This window comes from Oncorhynchus tshawytscha, linkage group LG15 (assembly GCF_018296145.1).
Source record: "Oncorhynchus tshawytscha isolate Ot180627B linkage group LG15, Otsh_v2.0, whole genome shotgun sequence".
Lineage (NCBI taxonomy): Eukaryota > Metazoa > Chordata > Actinopteri > Salmoniformes > Salmonidae > Oncorhynchus > Oncorhynchus tshawytscha.
Window position 1 is genome coordinate 6304095 of NC_056443.1, and position 26602 is coordinate 6330696.

The 26602-nt window shown below is 46.2% G+C and overlaps 1 protein-coding gene across 4 annotated transcripts; it reads right to left on the reverse strand.

Annotated features, from left to right (window-relative positions):
* Positions 1–993: 993 nt before the first annotated feature.
* LOC112214281 (tetraspanin-12-like) lies at positions 994–26524 on the reverse strand. 4 transcript variants are annotated; one of them, XM_042298010.1, is made up of 8 exons: positions 25932–26524; positions 25697–25779; positions 25070–25152; positions 24431–24566; positions 19219–19284; positions 9071–9178; positions 8735–8878; positions 994–2715 (listed from the first exon to the last, which is right to left on the reverse strand). In XM_042298010.1, exons 2-8 carry the CDS (start codon positions 25760–25762, stop codon positions 2383–2385), a joined length of 936 nt encoding a protein of 311 aa, XP_042153944.1. In that variant the 5' UTR covers positions 25763–25779; positions 25932–26524; the 3' UTR covers positions 994–2382. The 4 variants fall into 4 exon arrangements, with proteins under 4 accessions (XP_042153944.1, XP_042153942.1, XP_042153943.1 ...); XM_042298008.1 differs by having other exon boundaries at positions 25697–26135; positions 26405–26523; XM_042298009.1 differs by having other exon boundaries at positions 25697–25837; positions 25932–26523.
* Positions 26525–26602: the final 78 nt, after the last annotated feature.

A 26602-nucleotide genomic window follows, 5' to 3' on the forward strand; every position in this document is an offset into this window, starting at 1 on the left:
GCTGCCAACCTGGAGGCCTAGGTGGAGCTGTGACTATATTGCTGATGCCTTTCTACTCCAAGCTACTACTTTTAGTGCATCAAGTAGGAATCAATGAGGGCCTAAAGTTAGGGGCATAGGGGTTAGTTTGGGTTCAAGCCTGTGCTTCTCCGATTAAGGGTGTACTTTGAAAGGGGACTCTGCCACCTTCTTCACCCTGCCCATACAGTACATCACTGTCCCCCAGGAACCCTTATGTTGGTACCAAAGTTCTCTCCATTCATGTGTCCGTCCAGCAGCATTTAAGAGTGACACCTCTGGAGTATCCTTGCCGAAAGCCAACGATGACCAGAGTCCTTTGATGAGGGACAGCAAGGGGGCACACAGCAAGGGGACACACAGCAAGGGGACACACAGCAAGGGGGCACACAGCTAGAGGGCACACAGCAAGGGAACACACAGCAAGGGGACACACAACAAGGGGACACACAGCAAGGGGCACACAGCTAGAGGGCACACAGCAAGGGGACACACAACAAGGGGACACACAGCAAGGGGACACACAGCAAGGGGACACACAGCACAGGGGACACACAGCAAGGGGACACACAGTAAGGGGACACACAGCAAGGGGACACACAGGGCACACAGCAAGGGGACACACAGCAAGGGGACACACAGCAAGGGGACACACAGCAAGGGGACAGACAGCAAGGGGACACACAGCAAGGGGGCACACAGCAAGGGGACAGACAGCAAGGGGACACACAGCAAGGAGACACAGCAAGGGGGCACACAGCAAGGGGACACACAGCTAGAGGGCACACAGCAAGGGGACACACAGCAAGGGGACACACAGCAAGGGGACACACAGTAAGGGGGCACACAGCAAGGGGACACACAGCTAGAGGGCACACAGCAAGGGGACACACAGCAAGGGGACACACAGCAAGGGGACAGACAGCAAGGGGACAGACAGCAAGGGGACACACAGTAAGGGGGCACACAGTAAGGGGGCACACAGCAAGGGGACACACAGCTAGAGGGCACACAGCAAGGGGACACACAGCAAGGGGACAGACAGCAAGGGGACACACAGTAAGGGGGCACACAGCTAGAGGGCAAACATTAAATATAATCACCAGTGGCCTTAAAGGATCTTATGGGTAGTTTCTGACATTCAGTGGGTGATGACAGCTGCAGTTTACAGACTGCCCTTCTAGCTATAAATACTATGGATTCTCAATGGAAAACAGGCACGGGAGGTTGGTGGCACCTTCATTTGGGAGGAAGGGCTCATGGTACTGGCTGGAGCAGAATGAGTGGAATGGCATTAAACACCTGGTTTCTATATGTTTGATGCCATTACATTTGCTCCGTTCCCGACATTATTATGAGTCGCCCTTCCCTCAGCAGCCCCCACTGAAAGCAGGGTATGTTATTTCAGAATGAAAGACCCTACTCTCCCACATATCGTTCTCATCGTTCTCCCAGAATGAATTCTGTTCGCTCCAAATGTTTATGATATGTGCTGTGTGGCGATGAAATAACATTTTCTTTTTCATCCCTAAGTGTGTCATGCTGACAGTGATCTTTATCAGAGAACAAACACTTGGTTGTGTTATTATTCCTTGGCAAACAACACAGTATAGTTCACAACCCCTCTGAAATGATCAAATGCACAGATTATTGTTTGAGCTGATATGCATTATTCTCACAGAGCCAGAAATAAATAGCCAACATCATGTTCCATTTATAGTAGACTACGATAATACACTCTGACTGGTGCACAAACGCTCATGAATATGGCTGAGTGGTTCCTGTGGATTCCAACAGGTCTGTCAAATTAAGACATGATATTTCCAAATATCCAGATAAACTGAATTTCCTTGGTTCGGTGTGTTTTGAGTGAGATGAATAGTTGACATGTCCTTACAGCAGTCTTTGCTGAACAGGTTTCATCCAGTCAGTGCTAGTGGTGATATTCCCAAACATTCCCAACGAGGAGGAGGAATGTTGGGAAAACTAAAACGATTCCCTCCGCTCCTCACTTTTGGATAGTGGTTACGCTACAGGAGCAAGCATTGACTTAGTTATTTAGTTTCCGTTACAATTTCCAATCCCAGCTGTGACAAAATAATCCTAAAAAGTCCCACAGTCCAGTATGTCATTGACATGTTGTCCTACGGGAAAGAGAGGGGGCATGGGGGGGGGCATTCACGCTCCTGCACCTGTGCCCAATCTCTCTCATAGCTCCTTCCCTCTTTTTCTCAACCCCCTTCTCTCCCCTCATCTAGTCTCACACTTTCTCCTCATCCCCTTATTATTTCCCTCTCTCAGTGTCTGGGAAGTAGGGGAGAGGGGTAGTGTGAGGGGCAGATGGGTAGACAGTGTACCCCCCCGCTAGGACAGCCTCTCCATCTCAAACTGGGTGTGTCCATGTCCGTTAGACGTGGTCGCAGCATTGGACCAGGCCTCAGCCAGGCGAGTGTTACCCGATTTAGGAGCCTCCACTTGGGGTCCGTGGGTGATGGTTAGAGGTCCAGGGTCGGTTCCTGGTGGGGGTTCGGGCGGGGTGGGCTCGGGGGGCTTGCGGTCGTAGTAGAGGGCCCAGAGCAGGGTTAGGGTCAGGGTCATGGCCAGAATCTGGGCCACTCCTATAGACACACCCAGGAAACGCAGCACCTGCAGCTGCTTAGTTCCTCTGATGAAACTGTAGATCTTCGGCCCACAGCCCTGTAGTACACACACACACACACACACACACACACACACACACACACACACACACACACACACACACACACACACACACACACACACACACACAAATGAACACAACAAGAGTTGAAGCTTTTCCATGTTGAAATATGGCATACGTTTGATCCTTGTTATATTAATATTACATTCATAATATTAATGTTGTTTCAATGTTTCAGTCTGTCTGTCTCACCAGTTTCTGTGAGTTTCAGTTTACAGTTTCTGTGAGATGTACATCTGCTGTAGGAACAAAATGAAAATGCTCTCTCATCCTATCACATGGATAACATGTACATGGAGAGAAAGAAACAGAGGGGGAGAGAGTGAGAGAAAGAGAGATGTAGGGGAAGGGAGGACGACGGTAGAGAAGTGGAAAGAGAGGGAGTCGTAGTGGAGGTGTAGAAAGGCCAGTCTATTACTTCCTGACTGAGGGATATTCACTCTGTGGTGCTACATACCAGACTGAGCTACTCTACACCTTACTGCTGCCAGAGAGAGAGAAAGGGATAGAGAGAGAGGTGAGAGAGAGAGTGAGAGAGAGAAAAGTGGGAGAAAAGGAAAGTCCTGTGGAGAAAGGGTAGTAAACGTGGGGGAGAGAGGCTGGTATAAAGAAAGAGAGAGAAAACAGACAGGAGATAGAAAGGATCCTCTACACATTCCCCGTGACTCCCTCCTCTACTGACTGACTCCCTCCTCTACTGACTGACTCCCTCCTCTACTGACTGACTCCCTCCTCTACTGACTGACTCCCTCCTCTACTGACTGACTCCCTCCTCTACTGACTGACTCCACTCTCCCTCTACTGACTGACTCCCTCCTCTACTGACTGACTCCCTCCTATACTGACTGACTCCCTCCTCTACTGACTGACTCCCTCCTCTACTGACTGACTCCCTCCTCTACTGACTGACTCCCTCCTCTACTGACTGACTCCCTCCTATACTGACTGACTCCCTCCTCTACTGACTGACTCCCTCCTCTACTGACTGACTCCCTCCTCTACTGACTGACTCCCTCCTCTGACTGACTGACTCCCTCCTCTACTGACTGACTGACTAACTGACTCATCCTCACTACACACACACACACACACACACACACACACACACACACACACACACACACACACACACACACACACACACACACACACACACACACACACACACACACACACACACACACACACACACACACACACACACAGCATCTCTTTGTCCCTCTGTATGCCTAGTTTTACTTAATGAGGCGTAGCAGCAGCAGCAAACACCCTTTCATAAGAACCTCTCAGAGTTTACATTTAACACAATTACTAGCCTCTCTCCCTCCCTCTCTCTCCCCCTTTTCCTGTATCGACTCTCTTTACCTCCTCCTCCCTTTCCCCCACCCCCATTTCCCTCTCTTTTTCCACTGTCACAACCTCCCCTTTCTCCACCCTCTCCCTCCATCTTTTTCAGGCAGGCCTATCCAGGTGTGTTTGTCAGGCAGGAACAGTCTGCTCACCCAGCACCTCTCACCCAGGTGACAATGGGCAGCCTAGCAGTCTGCACCGGGCACACCGGGCCTGCTAAAACCCTGCTAGAGCCACACTACTTGGCCTGGACCACGGGGAGAGGAATTGTTGCTATGGCCACGGGAACTTTTGATACGGCTAGGGGGTTAACATTGTTGACTAAACACAGCAGACAGACATGTTGAGGTGGAGGTGGTCAGACATGGGATAGGGGACAGGGTTGGTTTGGGGTTAGACCAGGACAGTTATTGAGCTGAAGATGGGATAGGGGATAGGGTTGGTTTGGGGTTAGACCAGGACAGTGATTGAGCTGTAGATGGGATAGGGGACAGGGTTGGTTTGGGGTTAGACCAGGACAGTGTTTGAGCTGTAGATGGGATAGGGGACAGGGTTGGTTTGGGGTTAGACCAGGACAGTGATTGAGCTGAAGATGGGATAGGGGACAGGGTTGGTTTGGGGTTAGACCAGGACAGTGATTGAGCTGTAGATGGGGAGATGAGTGTGTTTCCCTCTATATGAAAGAAGACTGAGTGTGTGTGGCCCTACCTGCCTGCCTGCCTGCCTGCATGCCAACCTGCCTGCATGCCAACCAGCCTGTTTGCCTGCCTGCATGCCTGTTTGCCTGCCTGCCTGCCTGCCTGCCTGCTTACCTGTTTGTCTACCTACCTGCCTGCCTGTGTGCCTGCCTGTATGTTTGTGTGGGTGTGTGAGAGAAAGGTGAAATATTAAAATAGAAATAGAGAGAGAGAGAGACTCTACAGTGAGTTTGCTTTGTATTCTCTCTGTATCCTACTGGCAGACTAGCTGGCATTGCTTGGCGTACCTCACCCCCTACTAGACTTTGTGTGTGTGTTCCCCTCAGCCTCAGACAGCAGCATACCTTGTCCCCTGGTGGGCTTGATGAGGCGTAATATCTGCACTCTGTCTCAACAATCTGGCAACCGCAGCAGCCAGAAGGCATACTATGCTATCAAGCCTGTGATTGGCTCTAATTGAGATGTATGGATTTCTCTCCACCATTGAACATGGCAGGTCATTTCAGGCTGAAAATAGTCATCCCATTGGAAACAGCTTGTTGTGAAAGTATTAAGTAGAAAACTCCAACCCCAAGAAAATCATCTCCACTCCATTCAGAATATAAGTATCCTAGATCCCTTACTTCAAAGGCAGTTATAGTCAATGAACTAATCACTGATCATAATCTTGATGTGATTGGCTAACATTTACGATAGCAAATGTCAATTTACAAAAATAAAAATGACGCTATCGTCTGTTGAGCTTCTAGTCTTGTAATCTATGCAGCCTACTCAATCACTTTTTATAGCTACTGTTTACAGGCCATATACAGCGTTCCTCATTGAGTTCCATGAATTCCTATCGAACCTTGTAGTCATAGCAGATAATATTCAAATTTTTGGTGACTTTAATATTCACATGGAAAAGTCCACAGACCCACTCCAAAAGGCTTTCGGAGCCATCATCGACTCAGTGGGTTTTGTCCAACATGTCTCTGGACCTACTCACTGTCACAGTCATACTCTGGACCTAGTTTTGTCCCATGGAATAAATGTTGTGGATCTTAATGTTTTTCCTCATAATCCTGGACTATCGGACCACCATTTTATTACGTTTGCAATTGCAACAAATAATCTGCTCAGACCCCAACCAAGGAGCATCAAAAGTCGTGCTATAAATTCCCAGACAACACAAAGATTCCTTGATGCCCTTCCAGACTCCCTCTGCCTACCCAAGGACGTCAGAGGACAAAAATCAGTTCACCACCTAACTGACTAGTAACCTTCCGGTTACTAGTCCAACGCTCTAACGCACTAGGCTAGCAAATTACGGACTCCTCTTTAAATCTGCGTATTCCTTCAAAGCTCAGTTGTCCTGAGTCTGCACAACTCTGCCAGGACCTAGGATCAAGGGAGACACTCAAGTGTTTTAGTACTATATCTCTTGACACAATAATGAAAATAATCATGGCCTCAAAACCTGCATACTGGACCCTATTCGAACATGATAAACTACTGAAAGAGCTGCTTCCCGTGCTTGGCCCTCCTATGTTGAACATAATAAACGGCTCTCTATCCACCGGATGTGTACCAAACTCGCTAAAAGTGGCAGTAATAAAGCCTCTCTTGAAAAAGCCAAACCTTGACCCAGAAAATATAAAAAACTACCAGCCTATATTGAATCTTCCATTCCTCTCAAACATTTTAGAAAAAGCTGTTGCGCAGCAACTCACTGCCTTCCTGAAGACAAACAATGTATACGACATGCTTCAGTCTGGTTATATACCCCATCATAGCACCGAGACTGCACTTGTGAAGGTGGTAAATTACCTTTTAATGGCATCAGACCGAGGCTCTGCATCTGTCCTCGTGCTCCTAGACCTTAGTGCTGCTTTTGATACCATCGATCACCACATTCTTTTGGAGAGATTGGAAACCCAAATTGGTCTACACGGACAAGTTCTGGCCTGGTTTAGATCTTATCTGTCAGACAGATATCAGTTTGTCTCTGTGAATGGTTTGTCCTCTGACAAATCAACTGTAAATTTCGGTGTTCCTCAAGGTTCCGTTTTAGGACCACTATTGTTTTCACTAAATAGTTTACCTCTTGGGGATGTCATTCGAAAACATAATGTTAACTTTCACTGCTATGCGATGACACACAGCTGTACATTTCAATGAAACATGGTGAAGCCCTAAAATTGCCCTCGCTAGAAGCCTGTGTTTTAGACATAAGGAAGTGGATGGCTGCAAACTTTCTACTTTTAAACTCGGACAAAACAGAGATGCTTGTTCTAGGTCCCAATAAACAAAGAGATCTTCTGTTGAATCACAAGACACAGGCCTCCTAATTGTCCCTAGAATTTCTAAGCAAACAGCTGGAGGCAGGGCTTTCTCCTATAGAGCTCCATTTTTATGGAATGGTCTGCCTACCCATGTGAGAGACGCAGACTCGGTCTCAACCTTTAATTCTTTACTGAAGACTCATCTCTTCAGTGGGTCATATGATTGAAAGTCTCTGGAGTGAACGGAACCGCCCTTGATGTCTCTGCCTGTCTCTGCCTGGCCGGTTCCCCTCTCTCCACTGGGATTCTCTGCCTCTAAACCTAGTGGTGTGGGGGCTTTGCTTTGGCAAAGTGGGTGGGGTTATATCCTTCCTGTTTGGCCCTGTCCAGGGGTATCATTGGATGTTGCCACAGTGTCTCCTGACCCCTCCTGTCTCAGCCTCCAGTATTTATGCTGCAGTAGTTTATGTGTCGGGGGGCTAGGGTCAGTTTGTTATATCTGGAGTACTTCTCCTGTCTTATACAGTGTCCTGTGTGAATTTAAGTATGCTCTCTCTAATTCTCTCTTTCTCTCTTTCTCTCGGAGGACCTGAGCCCTTGGACCATGCCTCAGGGCTACCTGGCATGATGACTCCTTGCTGTCCCCAGTCCACCTGGCCGTGCTGCTGCTCCAGTTTCAACTGTTCTGCCTGCGGCTATGGAATCCTGACCTGTTCACCGGATGTGCTACCTGTCCCAGACCTGCTGTTTTCAACTCTCTAGAGACAGCAGGTGCGGTAGAGATACTCTTAATGATCGGCTATGAAAAGCCAACTGACATTTAGTCCTGAGGTGCTGACTTACTGCACCCTCGACAACTACTGTGATCATTATTATTTGACCATGCTGGTCATTTATGAACATTTGAACATCTTGGCCATGTTCTGTTATAATCTCCACCTGGCACAGCCAGAAGATGACTGGCCACCCCTCATAGCCTGGTTCCTCTCTAGGTTTCTTCCTAGGTTTGGCCTTTCTAAGGAGTTTTTCCTAGCAACCGTGCTTCTACACCTGCATTGCTTGCTGTTTGGGGTTTTAGGCTGGGTTTCTGTACAGCACTTTTAGATATCAGCTGATGTACGAAGGGCTAGATAAATAAATTTGATTTGATTTGATATATCAAAATGTTTCTTGTTATTGTTTCTGTCTCTTCTGAACTAACAGGTTTACTCAATTGGTGAATGGGAAAATGTAAGACTGTGTGTCCCTTTCTGATGATGTCACAGAGGAAGGTATGTCAATAAGGCATTGGCAGATCCACCTGGGGCTTCAGAAAGCCGTAATGATAATTTGTAATGATCATAACACTTTTCAAGGTAGGGTCAGAGGGTTCAGCAGGTGAACAGGTCAACAGAGGTCTAACCACCACCTAACACTTGCTATGAGGTCAGAGGGCCTTATTATTGCCTTACCTCCCTTACTAAATTTGCACACACTGTACATATACTTTTTCTATTGTGTTATTGACTGGTCGTTTGTTTATCCCATGTGTAACTCTGTGTTGTTGCTTTTATCGCACTCCTTTGCTTTATCTTGGTCAGGTCGTATTGTAAATGAGAACTTGTTCTCAACTGGCCTACCTGGTTAAATAAAGGTTAAATAACAATAAAAAGTAATAATAAAAGGGTCACTGGGGCACTCACCTCTTGGTGAAGGTCACTGAGGTCACGGTAGTGGGCATGTCGAGCACAACCTGGATACTGATTGGAGCAGCAGGAGTCTGGTGGCCACTCCATCTCTGTCATCTCCAGCCAATCAGTGAAGTAGATGACCCCACAGCACTTAAACTGGGGAACACACAGTCAACGAAAGTTTACATACATTACCAGCCCTTTATAACTAACAATCTTGCATATTCAAAGCACTAAAACACTAATAACCTCTCATAAATACTTATAATATCTTATAAAACCACTAAGTGTTTGTGTAGGATGTGTGTAGCCTCTGGGGTGGTGAACTCTGGGGTAGTGACCTCTCACCTCAGTCTGGAAGGTGTTCCAGGTGTGTGTTAGCCACTGGTAACGCTGCAGGCCATAGTTGGGCATCCTGGACTTCAGACTGATCATATCTGACCTATGAACTGAAGGCTTGGACAGAACATAACAGTGTAACTCCATTAGGGCTGTCCCCGACAAAAATAAATCTTGGTCGACCGAGAGTCATCTGTTCTTTCGACGTATTTTTCCATATATAGACACATTCTATGTGTTTTAACAAATCAACTACATTTTCCATTTTTCCCTCATCAATCTACATACAATACCCCATAATGACAAAGTTTATTTTTTTGAAAATTTATACAAAAACTGAAATAGTATTCAGACCCTTTGCTATGAGACTTGAAATTGACCTCAGGTGCATCCTGTTGTCATTGATCATCATTGAGATGTTTCTACAACTTGATTGGAGCCTGTGGTAAATTCAACTGATTGGAGATGATTTGGAAAGGCACACACCTGTCTATATAAGGTCCCACAGTTGACAGTGCATGTCAGAGAAAAAAACCATGCTATGAGGTCGAAATAATTGTCCGTAGAGCCCAATACAGCATTGTGGTGAAGGAAAAAAACATTTCTGCAACATTGAAGGTCCCCAAGAACACAGTGGCCTCCATCATTCTTAAATGGAAGAAGTTTGTAACCACCAAGACTCTTCCTAGAGCTGGCTGACCAGCCAAACTGAGCAATCGGGGGAGAAGGGCCTTGGTCAAGGAGGTGACGAAGAACCCGATGGTCACTCTGACAGAGCTCCAGAGTTCCTCTGTGGAGATGGGAGAACCTTCCAGAAGGACAACCATTTCTGCAGCACTCCATCAATTAGTGGTGGAAAACTGTCATACTTGAGTAGAAGTAAAAGATACAGTACAGTAATAGAAAATTACTCAAGTAAAAGTGAAAGTCAAATTCATATACTAAGCAAACCAGCCGGTACATAAATGTTTTTATTTAATTGAATTTTTTACGGATAGCCAGGGGCACACTCATCATTTACAAATTAAGCATTTGTGTTTAATGAGTCCGCCAGATCAGATGCAGTAGGGATGACCAGGGATTTTCTCTTTGGAATTGGAATATTTTCATGTCCTGCTACTCATTCATACTTTTTGTTGTCGGGGAAAATGTATGGAGTAGAAAGTACATAATTTTCTTTAGGAATATAGTGAAGTAATTGTAAAAGTAGTCAAAAATATAAATAGTAAAGTACAGATACCCCATAAAACGACTTAAGTAGTACTTTAAAGTATTTTTACTTAAGTACTTTACACCACTGCCACCAATCAGGCCTTTATGGTAGAGTGGCCACACTCCTCAGTAAAAGGCACATGACAGATGGCTGGAAGCTTCCGAAAAGGCACCTAAAGGACTCTCAGACCATGAGAAACAAGATTCTCTGGTCTGATGACGCCAAGATTGAACTCTTTGGTCTGAATGCCAAGCGTCACATGTGGAGGAAACCTGGCACCATCCCTACGATGAAGCATGGTGGTGGCAGCATCATGCTGTGGGGATGTTTTTCAGCGGCAGGGGTTGGCAGACTAGTCAGGATCAAGGGATAGATGAACGGAACAAAGTACAGAGATATTCTTGATGAAAACCTGCACCATCCCCCTTTGTGCAACAACGCTCCCCAACGAATCTGACAGAGCTTGAGAGGATCTGCAGTGAAGAATAGGAGAAATACCCCAAATACAGGTGTGCCAAGCTGGTAGCATCATACCCAAGGTTGTAATGGCTGCCAAACGTGCTTATACAAAGTACTGATTAAACGGTCTGAATACTTATGTAAATGTGATATCAGGTTTTTATTTTTAATACATTTGCAAATATTTAAAAAAACTTTGCTTTGTCATTATGGGGTATTGTGTGTAGATTGTTGAAAAATCAAAGACATTTAATACATTTTAGAATAAGGCTGAAACGTAACAAAATTTAGAAAAAGTCAAGGGATCTGAATACTTTCCAAAGGCACTCTATATGCAGTGAGCTTGTCTGATGCTTTAAGCGCACTGTTTGATGAAATAATTCATCCACACAAATGACTAGAGGGAGTCCAACCACAATTTATTTGAGTGTGCCAGGGCGGGCTCAGACTGTATTTAAAAAAATGACATGACTGTGTGACTATCACTCATTGTCTCTCTCTCCTCCCTGCTGCAGCGACCACCACATAACATCAACAGTGTTTATCGTGCTGTCTGTGTTGCTGAAGCTGCAACATAATTACAGCCATTTCTGACTGGAAAGTTCAGTCACCGAAATCGCTCATTTGTTTAGGAAAAACATTCCCTGTCCTCTCAACCCTTGCACTCTTTACGTGACACATGCATGCATCACATGCACATGACTATTAGAACCTATAGTATATCACATTCACATCAATAAATTGGTTATAACAAACTCTGAACAACGTAACTGTCACGCCTTGGTCTTAGTATTTTGTGTTTTCTTGAATTATTTGTTCAGGCCAGGGTGTGACATGGGTTTATTGTGTTGTCGTATTGGGTTTTTTGTAGGCATTGGGATTGTGGCTGATTAGGGGTGTGTCTAGCATAGGCTTGGCTGCCTGAGGCGGTTCTCAATCAGAGTCAGGTGATTCTCGTTGTCTCTGATTGGGAACCATATTTAGGTAGCCTGGGTTTTACTGTGTATTTTGTGGGTGATTGTTCCTGTCTTTGTGTTTGCACCAGATAGGGCCGTTTAGGTTTTCAATATTTCATTTTGTTAGTTTTGTAGTTTCTGTATGTATAGGTTTTCCTTCATTAAAATATATCATGAATCATCATCACGCTGCATTTTGGTCCGATCCTTGTTCTAGCTCTTCGTCAGAGGAGGAGATAGAAGAGAGCCGTTACAGAATCACCCACCACACCCGGACCGAGCGGCGTGGTAACAGGCAGCGACAGCAGGAGCAGCGAAAGGAAGAATGGACATGGGAGGACGTTATGGACAGCAGGAGTATGGAGTATACGACTTGGGAGGAAATAGACAGGTGGGCGGTCGACCCAGAGAGAGTGCAGGAGCCCGCCTGGGATTCGCTGCAGAAGTGCGAAGAGGGCTATAGGAGAATGGAGTCGAAGAGAAAGACACGGCGGCGCAGAAAGAAACCCGAAAAGCAGCCCCAAAAATTTGGGCACAGCCTGGTGACCATGGGCACAGCCTGGTGAATATCGACGCCCCAAAGAAGAACTGGAGGCGGCGAGAGCGGAGAGGCGCTGGTATGAAGAGGCAGCACGGCGACGCGGATGGAAGCCTGAGAGTCACCTCCAAAGATTTATTGGGGGGCTCACAGGGAGTATGGCGATGCCAGGTAGGAGACCTGCGCAAACTCCCTGTGCTTACCGGGGGGGCTAGAGAGACCGGGCAGGCACCGTGTTATGCTATGGAGCGCACGGTGTCTCCAGTTTGGGTGCATAGCCCGGTGCGGTACATACCAGCTCTTCGTATTGGCCGGGCTAGAGTGGGCATCGAGCCAGGTAAAGTTGGGCAGGCTTGGTGCTCAAGAGCTCCAGTGCGCCTGCACGGTCCGGTCTATCCAGAGCCACCTCCACACACCAGTCCTCCGGTAGCAGCTCCCCGCACCAGGCTTCCTGTGCGTGTTCTCGATCCAGTACCACCAGTTCCAGCACCACGCACCAGGCCTTCAGTGCGCCTCGCCTGTTCAGCACAGCCAGAGCCTTCCTTTCCTCTAGCGCTGCCAGAGCCTCCCGCCTGTTCAGCACAGCCAGAGCCATCCTTCTCTCTAGCGCTGTCGGAGCCTCCCGCCTGTTCAGCGCAGCCAGCGTTTTCCTCCTCTCCTGCGCTGTCGGAGTCTCCCGCCTGTTCAGCGCTTCCAGAGCCTTCCTCCTCTTCAGCGCTGCCGGAGCCTCCTGCCTGTTCAACGCAGCCAGAGCTGCCAGTCTGCATAGAGCAGCCTGAGCTGTCAGTCTGCATGGAGCAGCCTGAGCTGTCAATCTGCATAGAGCTGCCAGACTGCATGGAGCAGCCTGAGCTGTCAGTCTGCATGGAGCAGCCTGAACTGTCAGTCTGCATGGAGCAGCCTGAGCTGTCAGTCTGCATGGAGCAGCCTGAGATGTCTGTCTGCATGGAGCAGCCAGAGCTGCCAGTCTACATGGAGCAGCCACAGCTGTCAGCCTGCATGGAGCAGCCTGAGCTGTCAGTCTGCATGGAGCAGCCAGAGCTGTCAGTCTGCATGGAGCAGCCTGAGCTGTCAGTCTGCATGGAGCAGCCTAAGCTGCCAGTTTGCATGGAGCAGCCAGAGCTGTCAGTCTGCACAAAGCTACCAGTCTGCATGGAGCAGCCAGAGATGTCAGTCTGCATGGAGCAGCCAGAGCTGCCAGTCTGCATGGAGAAGCCAGAGCTGTCAATCTGCATGGAGCAGCCAGAGTTGCCAATCTACATGGAGCAGCCAGAGCTGTCAGTCTGCATGGAGCAGCCAGAGCAGCTAGATCCGCCAGTCAGCCATGATTTTCCAGATCTGCCAGTCAACCAGACTCTTCCAGATCTGCCAGTCAACCAGACTCTTCCAGATCTGCCAGTCAACCAGACTCTTCCAGATCCGCCAGCCAGCCAGGATCTGCCGGAGCCAACTACCTGCCTGAGCTTCATCTCAGTACTGGGCTTCCTCTCAGTACTGGGCTTCCTCTCAGTACTGGGCTTCCTCTCAGTACTGGGCTTCCCCTCAGTACAGGGCTGCCCCTCAGTCCCGGGCTGCCCCTCAGTCCCGGGCTGCCCCTCAGTCCCGAGCTGCCCCTCAGTCCCGAGCTGCCCCTCAGTCCCGAGCTGCCCCTCAGTCCCGAGCTGCCCCTCAGTCCCGAGCTTCCCCTCAGTCCCGAGCTTCCCCTCAGTCCCGAGCTTCCCCTCAGTCCCGAGCTGCCTCAGTCACGAGCTGCCCCTCAGTCCAGTGGGGTTCTGGGTGAGGACTACGAGGTCATGGTCGGCGGCGAGGGTGGACTATCCCAGGACGAGGGGGAGGAACTAAGACATTTATGAAGTGGGGTCCACGTCCCGAGCCGGAGCCGCCACCATGGACAGACGCCCACCCAGACCCTCCCTATGGTTTTGAGGTGCGTCCGGGAGTCCGCACCTTGGGGGGGGTTCTGTCACGCCTTGGTCTTAGTATTTTGTGTTTTCTTTAATTATTTGTTCAGGCCAGGGTGTGACATGGGTTTATTGTGTTGTCATATTGGGGTTTTTGTAGGCATTGGGATTGTGGCTGATTAGGGGTGTGTCTAGCATAGGCTTGGCTGCCTGAGGCGGTTCTTAATCAGAGTCAGGTGATTCTCGTTGTCTCTGATTGGGAACCATATTTAGGTAGCCTGGGTTTTACTGTGTATTTTGTGGGTGATTGTTCCTGTCTTTGTGTTTGCACCAGATAGGACTGTTTCGGTTTTCATTATTTCATTTCGTTAGTTTTGTAGTTTCTGTATGTATAGGTTTTCCTTCATTAAAATATATCATGAATCATCATCACGCTGCATTTTGGTCCGATCCTTGTTCTACCTCTTCGTCAGAGGAGGAGATAGAAGAGAGCCGTTACAGTAACACGTGACGGCAAAGTGGATGCAAAGGACGTGACAAATAAACTTAAAATGGGGGAATGTTTACTGGTTGCTCAGGAGGTAAAAAATGTGTGGAATAAATTTTACTAGCTGTGGAAAATACTGGAGATCAAGAAAAATAAGGTAAGGAGCAATTGCTCCATGCAAACAGGAGCTGTTAGATTACAAAATCATTTCTCTGACCATTTGGAACAATATAAACAACACTAAATCAATTATAAGCATAACAGAGATTGCAATTTTTTTCCTATTGCAATTTCCAAAATGGAACGGTTTATTTCTAGTTTATGCTAATTATTCAAATTTCGCTTTGATATTTTATTATAAAATGAAAATGCTTGATTGGATTTCAAATCATGAATGACTAGTATGCTGTGTGATGACATGAACGAACGAATGAATGATTGATTGATACAGTACTATAGCTTATATACAGTTGAAGTCGGAAGTTTACATACACCTTTGCCAAATACATTTAAAATCAGTTTTTCACAATTCCTGACATGTCAGAATAATAGTAGAGAGAATTATTTATTTCAGCTTTTATTTCTTTCATCACATTCTCAGTGGGTCAGAAGTTTACATACTCTCAATTAGTATTTGGTAGCATTGCCTTTAAATAGTTTATCTAGGGTCAAACGTTTCAGGTAGCCTTCCACAAGCTTCCCACAATAAGTTGGCTGATTTTTGGCCCATTCCTCCTGACAGAGCTGCTGTAACTGAGTCAGGTTTGTAGGCCTCCTTGCTCGCAAACGCTTTTTCAGTTCTGCCCAGAAATGTTCTATGGGATTGAGGTCAGGGCATTGCGATGGTCACTCCAACACCTTGACTTTGTTGTCCTTAAGCCATTTTACCACAACTTTGAAAGTATGCTTGGGGTCATTGTCCATTTGAAAGACTAATTTGCGACCAAGCTTTAACTTCCTGACTGATGTCTTGAGATGTTGCTTCAATATATCCACATAATTTACCTGCCTCATGATGATATCTATTTTGTCAAGTGCACCAGCCCCTCCTGCAGCAAAACACCCCCACAACATGATGCTGCCACCCCCATGCTTCACGGTTGGGGTCATGTTCTTCAGCTTGCCTCCCTCTTTTTACTCCTAACATAACGATGGTCAATCTGGCCAAACAGTTCTATTTTTGCTTCATCAGACCAGAGGACATTTCTCCAAAAAGTACGATCTTTGTCCCCATGTGCAGTTGCAAACCGTAGTATGGCTTTTGTATGGCAGTTTTGGAGCAGTGGCTTCTTCCTTGCTGAGCGGCCTTTCAGGTTATGTCGATATAGGACTCATTTTACTGTGGATATAGATACTTTTGCACCTGTTTCCTCCAGCATCTTCACAAGGTCCTTTGCTGTTGTTCTGGGATTGATTTGCACTTTTCGCACCAAAGTACATTCATCTCTAGGAGACAGAACGCGTCTCCTTCCTGAGCGCTATTATGGCTGTGTGGTCCCACGGTGTTTACACTTGCGTACTATTGTTTATACAGATGAACATGGTACCTTCAGGCATTTGGAAATTGCTCCCAAGGATGAACCAGACTCGTGGAGATCTAAAATCTTTTTTTCTGAGGTCTTGGCTGATTTAAAAAAAAAAATCCCATGATGTCAAGCAAAGAGGCACTGAGTTTGAAGGTAGGCCTTGAAATACATCCACAGGTACACCTCCAATTGACTCAAATGATGTCAATTAGTCTATCAGAAGCTTCTAAAGCCATGACATCATTTTCTGGAATTTTCCAAGCTGTTGAAAGGCACAGTCAACTTAGTGTATGTTAACTTCTGACCCACTGGAATTGTGATGCAGTGAATTTTAAGTGAAATAATCTGTCTGTAAACAATTGTTGGAAAAAGTACTTGTGTCATGCACAAAGTAGATGTCCTATCCAGCTTCCAGAACTGGTTTTATTGACTCCAATCTAAGTGTAGGTGTACTTCCGACCTCAACTGTAAGTATTGAAATATAGGCCTTTGTAAGTAACGCTATTAAGACAGAACAGGATGCGCTCCTAGGCCTGCAGCTCGATGGTGGTTATACAAGGCTGCTATAGTAAGTCTACTAATGATAATGGCATTACTTATTATAAAAATAATGATGATCATAACAATATTAGTAATACCAACAATAAGAAGGAGATCAAGGAAAAAGGAGGGTTATGAATTGTCTGATCATTTGGAACAGTGTGAACAACACTAAATAAATTATAAATAATACCAGAGAGGCGGTTTTAACAAGATAAAAATGTGTAAAGCCTTTATGACAGCATAGCAAAGATTTAAAAAAACAGCCGAATTTGTGAAATTGTTTATCCGACATGTTGTGGTTGGTGCTCACGAAGGCTTGGTGCTCACAGAATCAGTAGGCTATTAAACAAACACTCAAATGGGCAAGAGAAGCAGGATCTCTATTTTTGTAAATATATATGGATGATTTATAAAGCCTATTATAACGGCTATTGATTATAAACCTAATTTAGTTGGGATTTCCTCTCTCCTCACTTTTCTGAGACAATTAAGGCAAAGGCTGTTTTCTCATCTCCTAACTCCGCTGCTGCCTCTACCACATTGTTCTCAACACCTATGCTGGTTAACTTTGCTATCATGCACGTAGCGACATGGTCTAGGAAGAGGTGCCAATTCAACAGCACACTGATGTGTTTCGGAACCGGGAACAGCGGTAGAAACCGCATCTGTTATAAAAATAATATAATTTTTATTAGTGTTGCACCATTGTTCCTACGGAATAGAACCATGTACAATTTCAGCAGCACATGTCATAGTGATGGACTGTACCATCCCCACGACCTCCACAATGGATCATTCCACTCAGACAGACTCGAGTCAGACAGGGGTCTTGTACACCATGATATTTTATTTTATTTTTGCTACTGCTTGACTAAAGAAATCTCGGTCGACCAACTGCCTATCGACCAAACAATTGCCCAGTCGACTAAATGGGGTCAGCCCTAAACTCCATTTCATTCAGTATAGTTACATTCAGTTCAGCCATAAATTTCAGTTCAACTTCAGCTGAGAACATTTCATGTACAGCTGATGTATTATTGTCACAAGACATTCAACAGAAAGCCCTGAAACCGTAATGGAGCAACAGTCACAGTGGTGTATATTTAGTTACCAGCTCTGTTTACCAGCTCTGTTTCAAGCCTAGTTATATAATCCAATCCTCTGACCATGCCACAATTATTTTCAAACACACAACTTCTGACTCTCTCCTCTAGTGTTTCCCAGGCCTCCAACACTCCAGTCTGTAGTTGATGAGGTTGACGATGGCTTGTTGTCTAAACAATTACCCATGTCTGGGCTCTGGGGAACCAGACTAGAGCTAATCTGCAGACCCACAGTTGGACACACTTAGCATGCATAACCCATCCCCCTCTCCTCTCCAATAAAACCTCCACCTAACTCACCCCTGGGCCTCCATCCCCTCCTCCTTCCTCTCTCCTTCACTCTTTATCCCTCTCTCCTCTCTCCTGGTCTTGTAATGAGATTGTGATAAGCATAATATGACCCAGGTTACCCAGAATTCCCCTGAGGCCAGGTGCGTCACCTTGGTGCTGCCCTAGCAGGGTTCTGATAAAGGACAAGGCACAAAGACTACAATACCCACAGCCCCCTGCGGCATGGCAGGTATATCACACTCTGATTAGGAGGGAGGCGGGTGGCACTGTGGACTCAAAGGCCAGGTGCTAGTGCTACACGCACACATCCTCAGGCTTGTAGCCAAGTACCAAACACACACACACACATACACAACTTTCTCAGTTTGCCATACACACTGCTCTAGCCAGTGACCAGGTGCTGCACACACACACACAAACACAAACACACCTGCGCGGTCGGAGCGAGTCCCACATACTGTGAGGGGACATCAAAGCCACTGTGGGCTCTTTCATGGTGGAGAGATAAGCCCCTGGACCAGGGGAGGGGCAGCCCTGTAGGGGAGAACCCATTGTAATAGAGAGCCCTGCCCATTGTGTTCAAACACCCACACCCTGAGCAGGAGGGAGAGAGTAGGTAGGGGGAGGGAGGGGAACGAGGGAGGGATGGGAACGGGGACACAATTATACCCTATCTCAGGGGTATTAAACTCTTACCCTACGAGGTCCGGAGCCTGCTGGTTTTCTGTTCTACCTCATAATGAATTGTACCCATCTGGTGGCCCAGGTCTAAATCAGTCCCTGATTAGAGGGGTGCAATGAAAAAACGCAGTGGAACCTGGTTTCACCCAACAACACTTTAGGGACATTGTGGAATTTTGAGACGCTGGAAGTTTCTTCCAGTTAGATTTTCCGGTTGTTCATATATAGCATCAGTACCATTTCCCTGTGCTATTTGGCCTGTGCCCTGCACTGGTCATGTTGTTAATTGGGTAGCCCCAGTAAGCAGAGAAGGAGGTGAGCTCTCTGAGCAGAGCCGGACATGACTAGCATTCATGTTTATTCATAGCACAGAACAAAATATAGACAGGCCTATAGGGCCACCACACATAGAGCTGCAGCATAGAAATACAGCAAATAGAAAATCTGTGCTGCACTCACCTCGTCATACGTCCACACCCCACTGGCCAACTCTACACAGAAGATCACCAACAAACTGCCAAAGTACTGAGGAGAGAGAGAGAGAGAGAGAGAGAGAGAGAGAGAGAGAGAATGTTAGTGTTGAGGCTAGACAGAGATGTACTGTGTAGTGTCTTGTCTGAGTGATTGATCGTCATGGTGGATGGTGGGAGAAAGAGTGCTCCCACACAATGAGTAGTGATGTCATGTGCTTCAATCTCCAGACGCCTGTTCCACTCATGTCACATACATGCACATACACACACAACACACACACCTATTTCCACAATTTCACATAAACACAACAGAAAACACTACTATTTTCAATCTTTCAGACTTTCATGTAAACACAGCTGTGCAAACACACACAAACACACACACACACCAGACAAACACACACACAGGTCTTATGAAGAGTAATGTGTGTGTCAGCTATTCTATTAGGGGCATGTCAGTGGTACAGGGTATGTCTGACAGCCTGTTTGTTTGGAGTGTAGATATTATTGGCAGACAGATGGCTCTGCCTCGCCTTTGTTAGTGCTACACTCCATTTAGAGCAGGCCAGTCCCAAACAACACAGACACACACTCACACACCTCTCACCCAGAAAATCATCTCACCACTCAAAAACATCTCCCCTGTGTTCTTCTCTCTCAGAGTGTGACCTTTCACCCTTCGAACCCCCCTCTAACACACTCCTTCACACACATACCAAGACATACACAAACAGTACATCAATACTTCACCATTCTACAGGGACGATTTCCAGGTGTGAAGAGAATATGAAACTTCCCTCGACCCTTCTTGCTTTCCATATACACTGAGTGTACAAAACATTAAGAACACCTGCTCTTTCCATGACACAAACGGACCAGGTGAATCCAGGTGAAAGCTATGACCCCTTATTCACTTGTTAAATCCACTTCAATCAGTGTAGATGAAGGGGAGGATCATTTTTAATCATTTTTAAGTTTGTGACAATTGAGACATGCATTGTGGATGTGTGCCATTCAAAGGATGAATGGGCAGGACAAAATATTTAATTGCCTTTGAACGATATATGGTAGTAGGTGCCAAGTCCACCGGTTTGAGGTTGTCAAAAACTGTAACGCTGCTGGGTTTTTCACACTCACCAGTTTCCCGTGTGTATCAAGAATGGTCCACCATGGGTGGAGGTTTGCAACAGGGTATATTGCACCTCTACTAATGTAAAAATGAAAGAATCTAATTACACATTTTTGTACAAATGTTATTACACTCCTTTGAGACTCCATAGAATGAAAACAGATATGTCTCCTAACTGTAAAAGATGTACCTCTGAAAGTGGAACCTATATGCATGTATTTTGGAGCTGTAGAGAGATTGCCAGATTCGGGCAATCTATACATACTGCTGCACAGAAAATACTAGATGTACAGTTTGATATGACCCCATGCGTGTATCTATCTTCTTAATGCCCAGGAGGACTTTGTTCTTGATCCTGACAGAGAAAATTAGCTTATGACTATTACATACTTTGCTAAGAAATGTATTCTTCTATTGTGGGCCTCTAATACCTCTCCTACATTTAAAATGTGGATTGACCAGATTGTTGACTTTCACCCTCTTGAAAAGCTCATGACCTCCACAAGAGACAGCCCAAGTTTGATAGACTCTGGTCTCCACTATTCAACTATATTTCAAACTGGACAGAGTGAATGGGGTGACTAGGGAAATGTGCAGATACATGTTGTGTAAGGTGCTGTAAAATCTAAAAACTAATTATTGGCTCGTCGTCTCAGCGAAGGCTAGAAATAGCTAATAAGAACCTTGATAGTGCTGCTGCAAGTTTAGTTTTATATATGTTTTTAAAATGTTTATTCTTTGTGAGTACGTGTAGGTATGTAGGATGTGTGTGTGTGTATGGGTGTGAATGTATGTATGTATATGTGTACGTATGTGTATGTGTGTGTATATGTGGCTATGTGCATGTATGTATATATATATATATACATACATACATATATATATATATACACCAAAAAATATATATATATATTATTTTTTCTTAATCTTTTATTATAATTGTATTTTTTTAAATTATTATTATTATATATTTTAACTTCTTTTTTTTTAAGCCTGTCACATCTGTGAATGTGGAATGTGTTTTGTTGGTTGATTGAAAAACAAGAAAACTTAATAAAACTTTAAATTGAAAAAAAAAGGTCCACCACTCAAAGGACATTTTGACACAACTGTGGGAAGCATTGGAGTCAACACAGGCCAGCAGCCCTGTGGAAAGCTTTCGACACCTTGTAGAGTCCATGCCCCGACAAATTGAGGGCAAAGGGGAGTGCAACTTAATATTAGGAAGGTGTTAATGTTTTGTGCACTCAGTGTATTACCTTTCTCACATAGATGTGTCTTTATGTTTCACACATTTCATTTTAGGGAGAAAGCTCTCTCACACACACACACACACACACACACACACACACACACACACACACACACACACACACACACACACACTGAGGTTAGAGGAGGGTTGCAGTTGTTTGAATGGAATGTCAAGGCTTCCAAGAATGGATTTCCTCCTGTGTAGAGAGACTTACAGCATATTTCCCTTCCCTCGCTGATACTCAATTAACACGTATACAAGGGCGAGAAAGGGACGACGGGGAAAGAGAGGTGGAGGAACGACAGAGTGAGAGGGCGAGAGGGGGAGCGGTATAAGTTGAGGCTAAGGGGGATTTGTTTGGCGTCTTTAAGGAGGGACTATTTTTAAGCGACCTTTCTCCGCGTTCGCTGGAACAGCGTCTCAGAGAAACTTAAGACCCTGCAGTCGTCCCTAACATACCCACAATATCCCACAACGCACCACTGCACGCATGTAAACATCTACAAACATCCCAACAACCCCTCAGAGACATTAAATGGACGCTTTGACGCTTTTCACTTGCTTAGTCCACAACAGAAACATGACTATCTATTACATATAAAGGTTTTAACTGAGCTTATAGCCAGGGAACCATCAATTGCCCACCACAGCTATAATTGAAGGAAGAAGGAGGGGGGTGTTATTCAGGTAAAGAGCAGAGTTGGGGCTGTGGGAGGCGTTCCTCTGAAAGGGACGCACCAGCTGGTGAATGGGTGCGTGGGTAACCCAAGCGCCACTCACCCCTCTCAGCCACCTCTCCATAAGAGGTGGAGTGGAGAGAGTGGAGACTTGTGGGATAGCGTTACCCATTGTCCTGCTCAAACGAGATAATATTGTCTCCGCAGTGCGCCAGCGAAACACAAGAATGCCAGGGCAGAGTTGCAAGGAGAGAGGAATGAATGAAGTCCCAATGGAGGGGTGGAGGAAGCGTGAGGGAGACCCAGAATACAGCCACTTTGGTCGGGGAGAGACGGACACAGGAACCCCCTCCCTCTCTGTCTCCCCACACAGCACACCTGGGAGATAGAGCCACAAAACAGGCGCCACCCCACCCTTTCCTCTCCGGTGTCCTGCCCTTCCACTCTATAGGAATATGAGTAATCATGTACCTGCCTTGTTATAGTTTTTGTATGCATGACACAATTGGTCAATGGAAATAGTGCGTTGTGCTGCCACAATTGCTTCTGTATGGGAATACATGTTATGTATACAACACATGTGCAGTAAAGTAATGCTCCGTAGCACATGCTCTGTAAGCACAGAGATGATACATTGTTTAGTCATCTGCATGCATGGTTGGATGGAAATGGCTTTTGGGGGGGGTTGTCTCTCTCTCTCTTCTCTGTACCTCAGTGGGTTTCTCTCTCCTTCCCCTTCACCTGCTCTGACTCAATCCACCTCTTAACCTCCTTACCTTTCTCCCTGTTTCTCTTTCATTCTCTCTTTTTGTTGTCCCGCACTGACCATGGTGAGTGATTGAGATAATCACACCCTTATCTGTCCATCTCTCCCCCTCGCTCTCTCTTACTCTCTCCCTCTCAAATCAAATCAAATAAAATGTATTTATATAGCCCTTCGTACATCAGCTGATATCTCAAAGTGCTGTACAGAAACACAGCCTAAAACCCCAAACAGCAAGCAATGCAGGTGTTGAAGCACATTGGCTAAGAAAAACTCCCTAGAAAGGCCAAAACCTAGGAATAAACCGAGAGAGGAACCAGGCTATGAGGGGTGGCCAGTCCTCTTCTGGCTGTGCCGGGTGAAGAGTATAACAGAACATGGCCAAGATGTTCAAATGTTCATAAATGACCAGCATGGTCAAATAATAGGTCTGGGACAGGTAGCACGTCCGGTGAACAGGTCAGGATTCCATGACTCTTCCCCCTCCTTCTCTCTGGCCGTCCATCAGTGCCCAGGGTACCATTACTCAGGCAGGCTCAGACAGCAGCAGCGGTGAATAGTTTTACAGCTGTACTTATCCACGGAAGCGTCATTCCGCTGCACACCGGCAACATCCCTGCACCAGGCCCTCGCTCGCTCAGAACGCAGCCCTGCGCGAGGGGGGCGTTTGCTAACACAAGACGCGGCGCCACACGCTTATGGGATGATGAATGACCATCGTGGCGCTGCGTCAGATGAGTAACGGCTGTAAAATCGAGGGGGGAATTCTCGTTGCATTTCCCTCCGGTGTATGAACGTGGAACTACGCGACTGTGTATGAACGGTGGAACTACGCAACTGTGTAGCTGTTGGGTGAATTTACTGGCCTGTTCCAGGGTTTCTGAGGGCACAATAATATTACTTTAAAGAAATGTAGAGGACATTAGGCTGTTACAGATGATGAGGACAATGGCACATGAAGATAGATAGGGAGGGCTACTGTGTGTGGGGCACTGTGTGTGTGGGACACTGTGTGTGTGTGTGCATGTGTATGTGCGTGTGCGTGTATGTATTCCAAGGTTGCATAAATGTGTAACTAACACCGATAGCTAAAGAAAACCTAAGATCTACAGCAATTACAACCCGCTTCTCCAACTAAACCAAGCTCGTCACAGTTTCCACACACACACACACACACACACGCACGCACACACACACACACACACACACACACACACACACACACACACACACACACACACACACACACACACACACACACACACACACACACACACACACACACACACACACACACACACACACACACACACACACACACACAGACACACACACACACAAGCAAACACACGCTCATTTCATTCAGACACGTACCCAGGACAGGAGTAGAAGGTTGCATTTCAGTGTGCCACAGTAGCCCACCATGGCCACAATGATAAGAAAACAGCACACTGCAATGATGACGGGATGGACAGCCGGAGAATAGGTGAGAACTGCTGCTTCCTCCAGCCTACAGCGAGAGAGAGGGGGGGGTAACTTGGCAGACTTGTTGTTTATTTATCTATCCATCCTGCTATTTCTCTCCCCCCCCCCCTCTCTCTGTGTGGCCTGTTGCATTATTATTAATACAGCAGCCAGCAGTAAATAGTGATTACACTCCGTAGGAATGTAGGAATCCTCTACCGCAGCAGTTACTGTCAGGGGCCAGTGAGGGGTGAGATGGTGATCTGTGGACAGGTCTAGGTGATAAGACACTGTTGAATTAAAACGTTATGCGGTTGATGATTTGTGGAAAGGTTGCCAGGTATGAGTCGAGGGGATTTGTTGAGGAAGTGAGACATAAATCCAACAGCCCTCCGCTCTTTTCTCTTTCTCTTCTTATTTACTGCTCCAGCTCATATATACTAATTAGCTTCCTCTCCCGCTTTCTCCCTGTTATCTCCCTTCTGTTCCTGCCAGTACCTGCCTACTTGCCCACTGAGAGGTGACAACATTGAAATCCATATCACTCACCTGGTGTGAGCTGTCAAGGTGAGCACAGTGTTCAGGTAGTCCCTGAGCCAAGCAGCCACCCCCAGGACACATATCGACATGAGCTGAGGGAGCATAACACACACACACACACACACACACATAGACAGAGATATAGAACACACAGACACACACATTACACACAGACACACACGTAACATTACAGTTTCACCAAGTAGGCCTACAGTAAACACTTCCACTCAAAATAGGTTTTGTCTGAAAAAGCTTATGGCAGTGAAATACAATCCAGGGAATTGGTATGGCAACAGAATGTTGCCTAGGGGGCATTTTGCCATGTGTTCAACACTTGCATAACCCACTACAACAACCCTGGAGCACTTATCAAATGTAATGGCCTATAAATAGCATGCACTAGAATGCCAAACGTGCAGTTTCTGCACACTTGTTTTTCTACAAGAAAATGTATGGTGCAGGCCTATGTATAAAGTAACCGGTCATTATGATCAAATACTGTAACCCTCGCGCAGGCACTCCGCCATGGAGGCACGCGTTGGGGTGGATGGAATGGGGGGGTATAAAGTTGTCTGCATTGTGTAGCGTGAGCGCGGGCACAACCAGGCCACCTGCTGGGGTCTCCGCTTCTCTTACCCAGAAGAGTAAATTGAGAGCGTAGAGCAGGCAGCGCAGGCACCTCACCGCGTCCTCGCGAGCCATTCTGAGCGCAACAGCAACTGGTGGCCAAGACAGGACTCATCATCTTAACCCGTGCCACCATGGCGACATAATTAACTACAGGTAATAGCAATAAATTAAAATAGGATTATTAGCCTGTGCCTGTCCCATGAATACAAAACGAGTTCTCAGTGTTCCGTGTAAAGCATACCGGCTTTACATGTCTCTGTGCGTTCTGCGCACGCCTTTCCAATGTCTTGTTTTAGCCGCCGAGGTATATCCGTGGGAAGTTCCAGAAAGCATTCACAACAGGTGGTTTCTTACTTTCCCCAGTCCAGGAATGATGGAGTGTGCGGATGAGCGCTCAGCGGTGCTGACATATCCAAATCAATCATCACTCACTTAGCAAGGTATACTGCGAAAACATATCCAGAACATTACAACAAAACAACTTCTTATAAGAGCTTTTGCGCAAAATGAACATAATCCATTTGGTTAAAATATTAATGTTCAGCACTTTTACACCCAGAGCAAACGACACACACTAAAAATCATACTATTGCACAGCAGCCTAAATCCAAACCCATAAAATAAAACACCAGTTGCGCACGTAGACATTGATTCCCAAAATCGATCTCTCCACAAAAACAATCCCCCGGTGGCGGTATGATAGGTCTAGCCTACCTATCGTCCAATTCAGAGTGCCGAGTTAGTTCTGCGCTGTCAGTTCAACATTTCCATGTTTGAGTGGCCAAAACTCAACTAGCAGTTTGTTCTGTGTCATCCAGAGAGTGTTGTCCGCGGGGTCCTAGTGCTTCGCCCAATTACAATGCAGCAGCAGGAACAACAGCAGCAGCAACAGCAGGGCTATGGGTCTTTAGT

Coding starts and splice junctions, on each gene's coding strand:
- LOC112214281 (XM_042298010.1), bottom strand. CDS start 25,762: ATGGCTCGCGAGGACGCGGTGAGGTGCCTGCGCTGCCTGCTCTACGCT. Junction 25,153..25,696: donor CTCTCAATTTACTCTTCTGG/GTAAGAGAAGCG, acceptor ATGCTCCCTCAG/CTCATGTCGATATGTGTCCT. Junction 19,285..24,430: donor ACCTTCTACTCCTGTCCTGG/GTACGTGTCTGA, acceptor CTCTCTCCTCAG/TACTTTGGCAGTTTGTTGGT.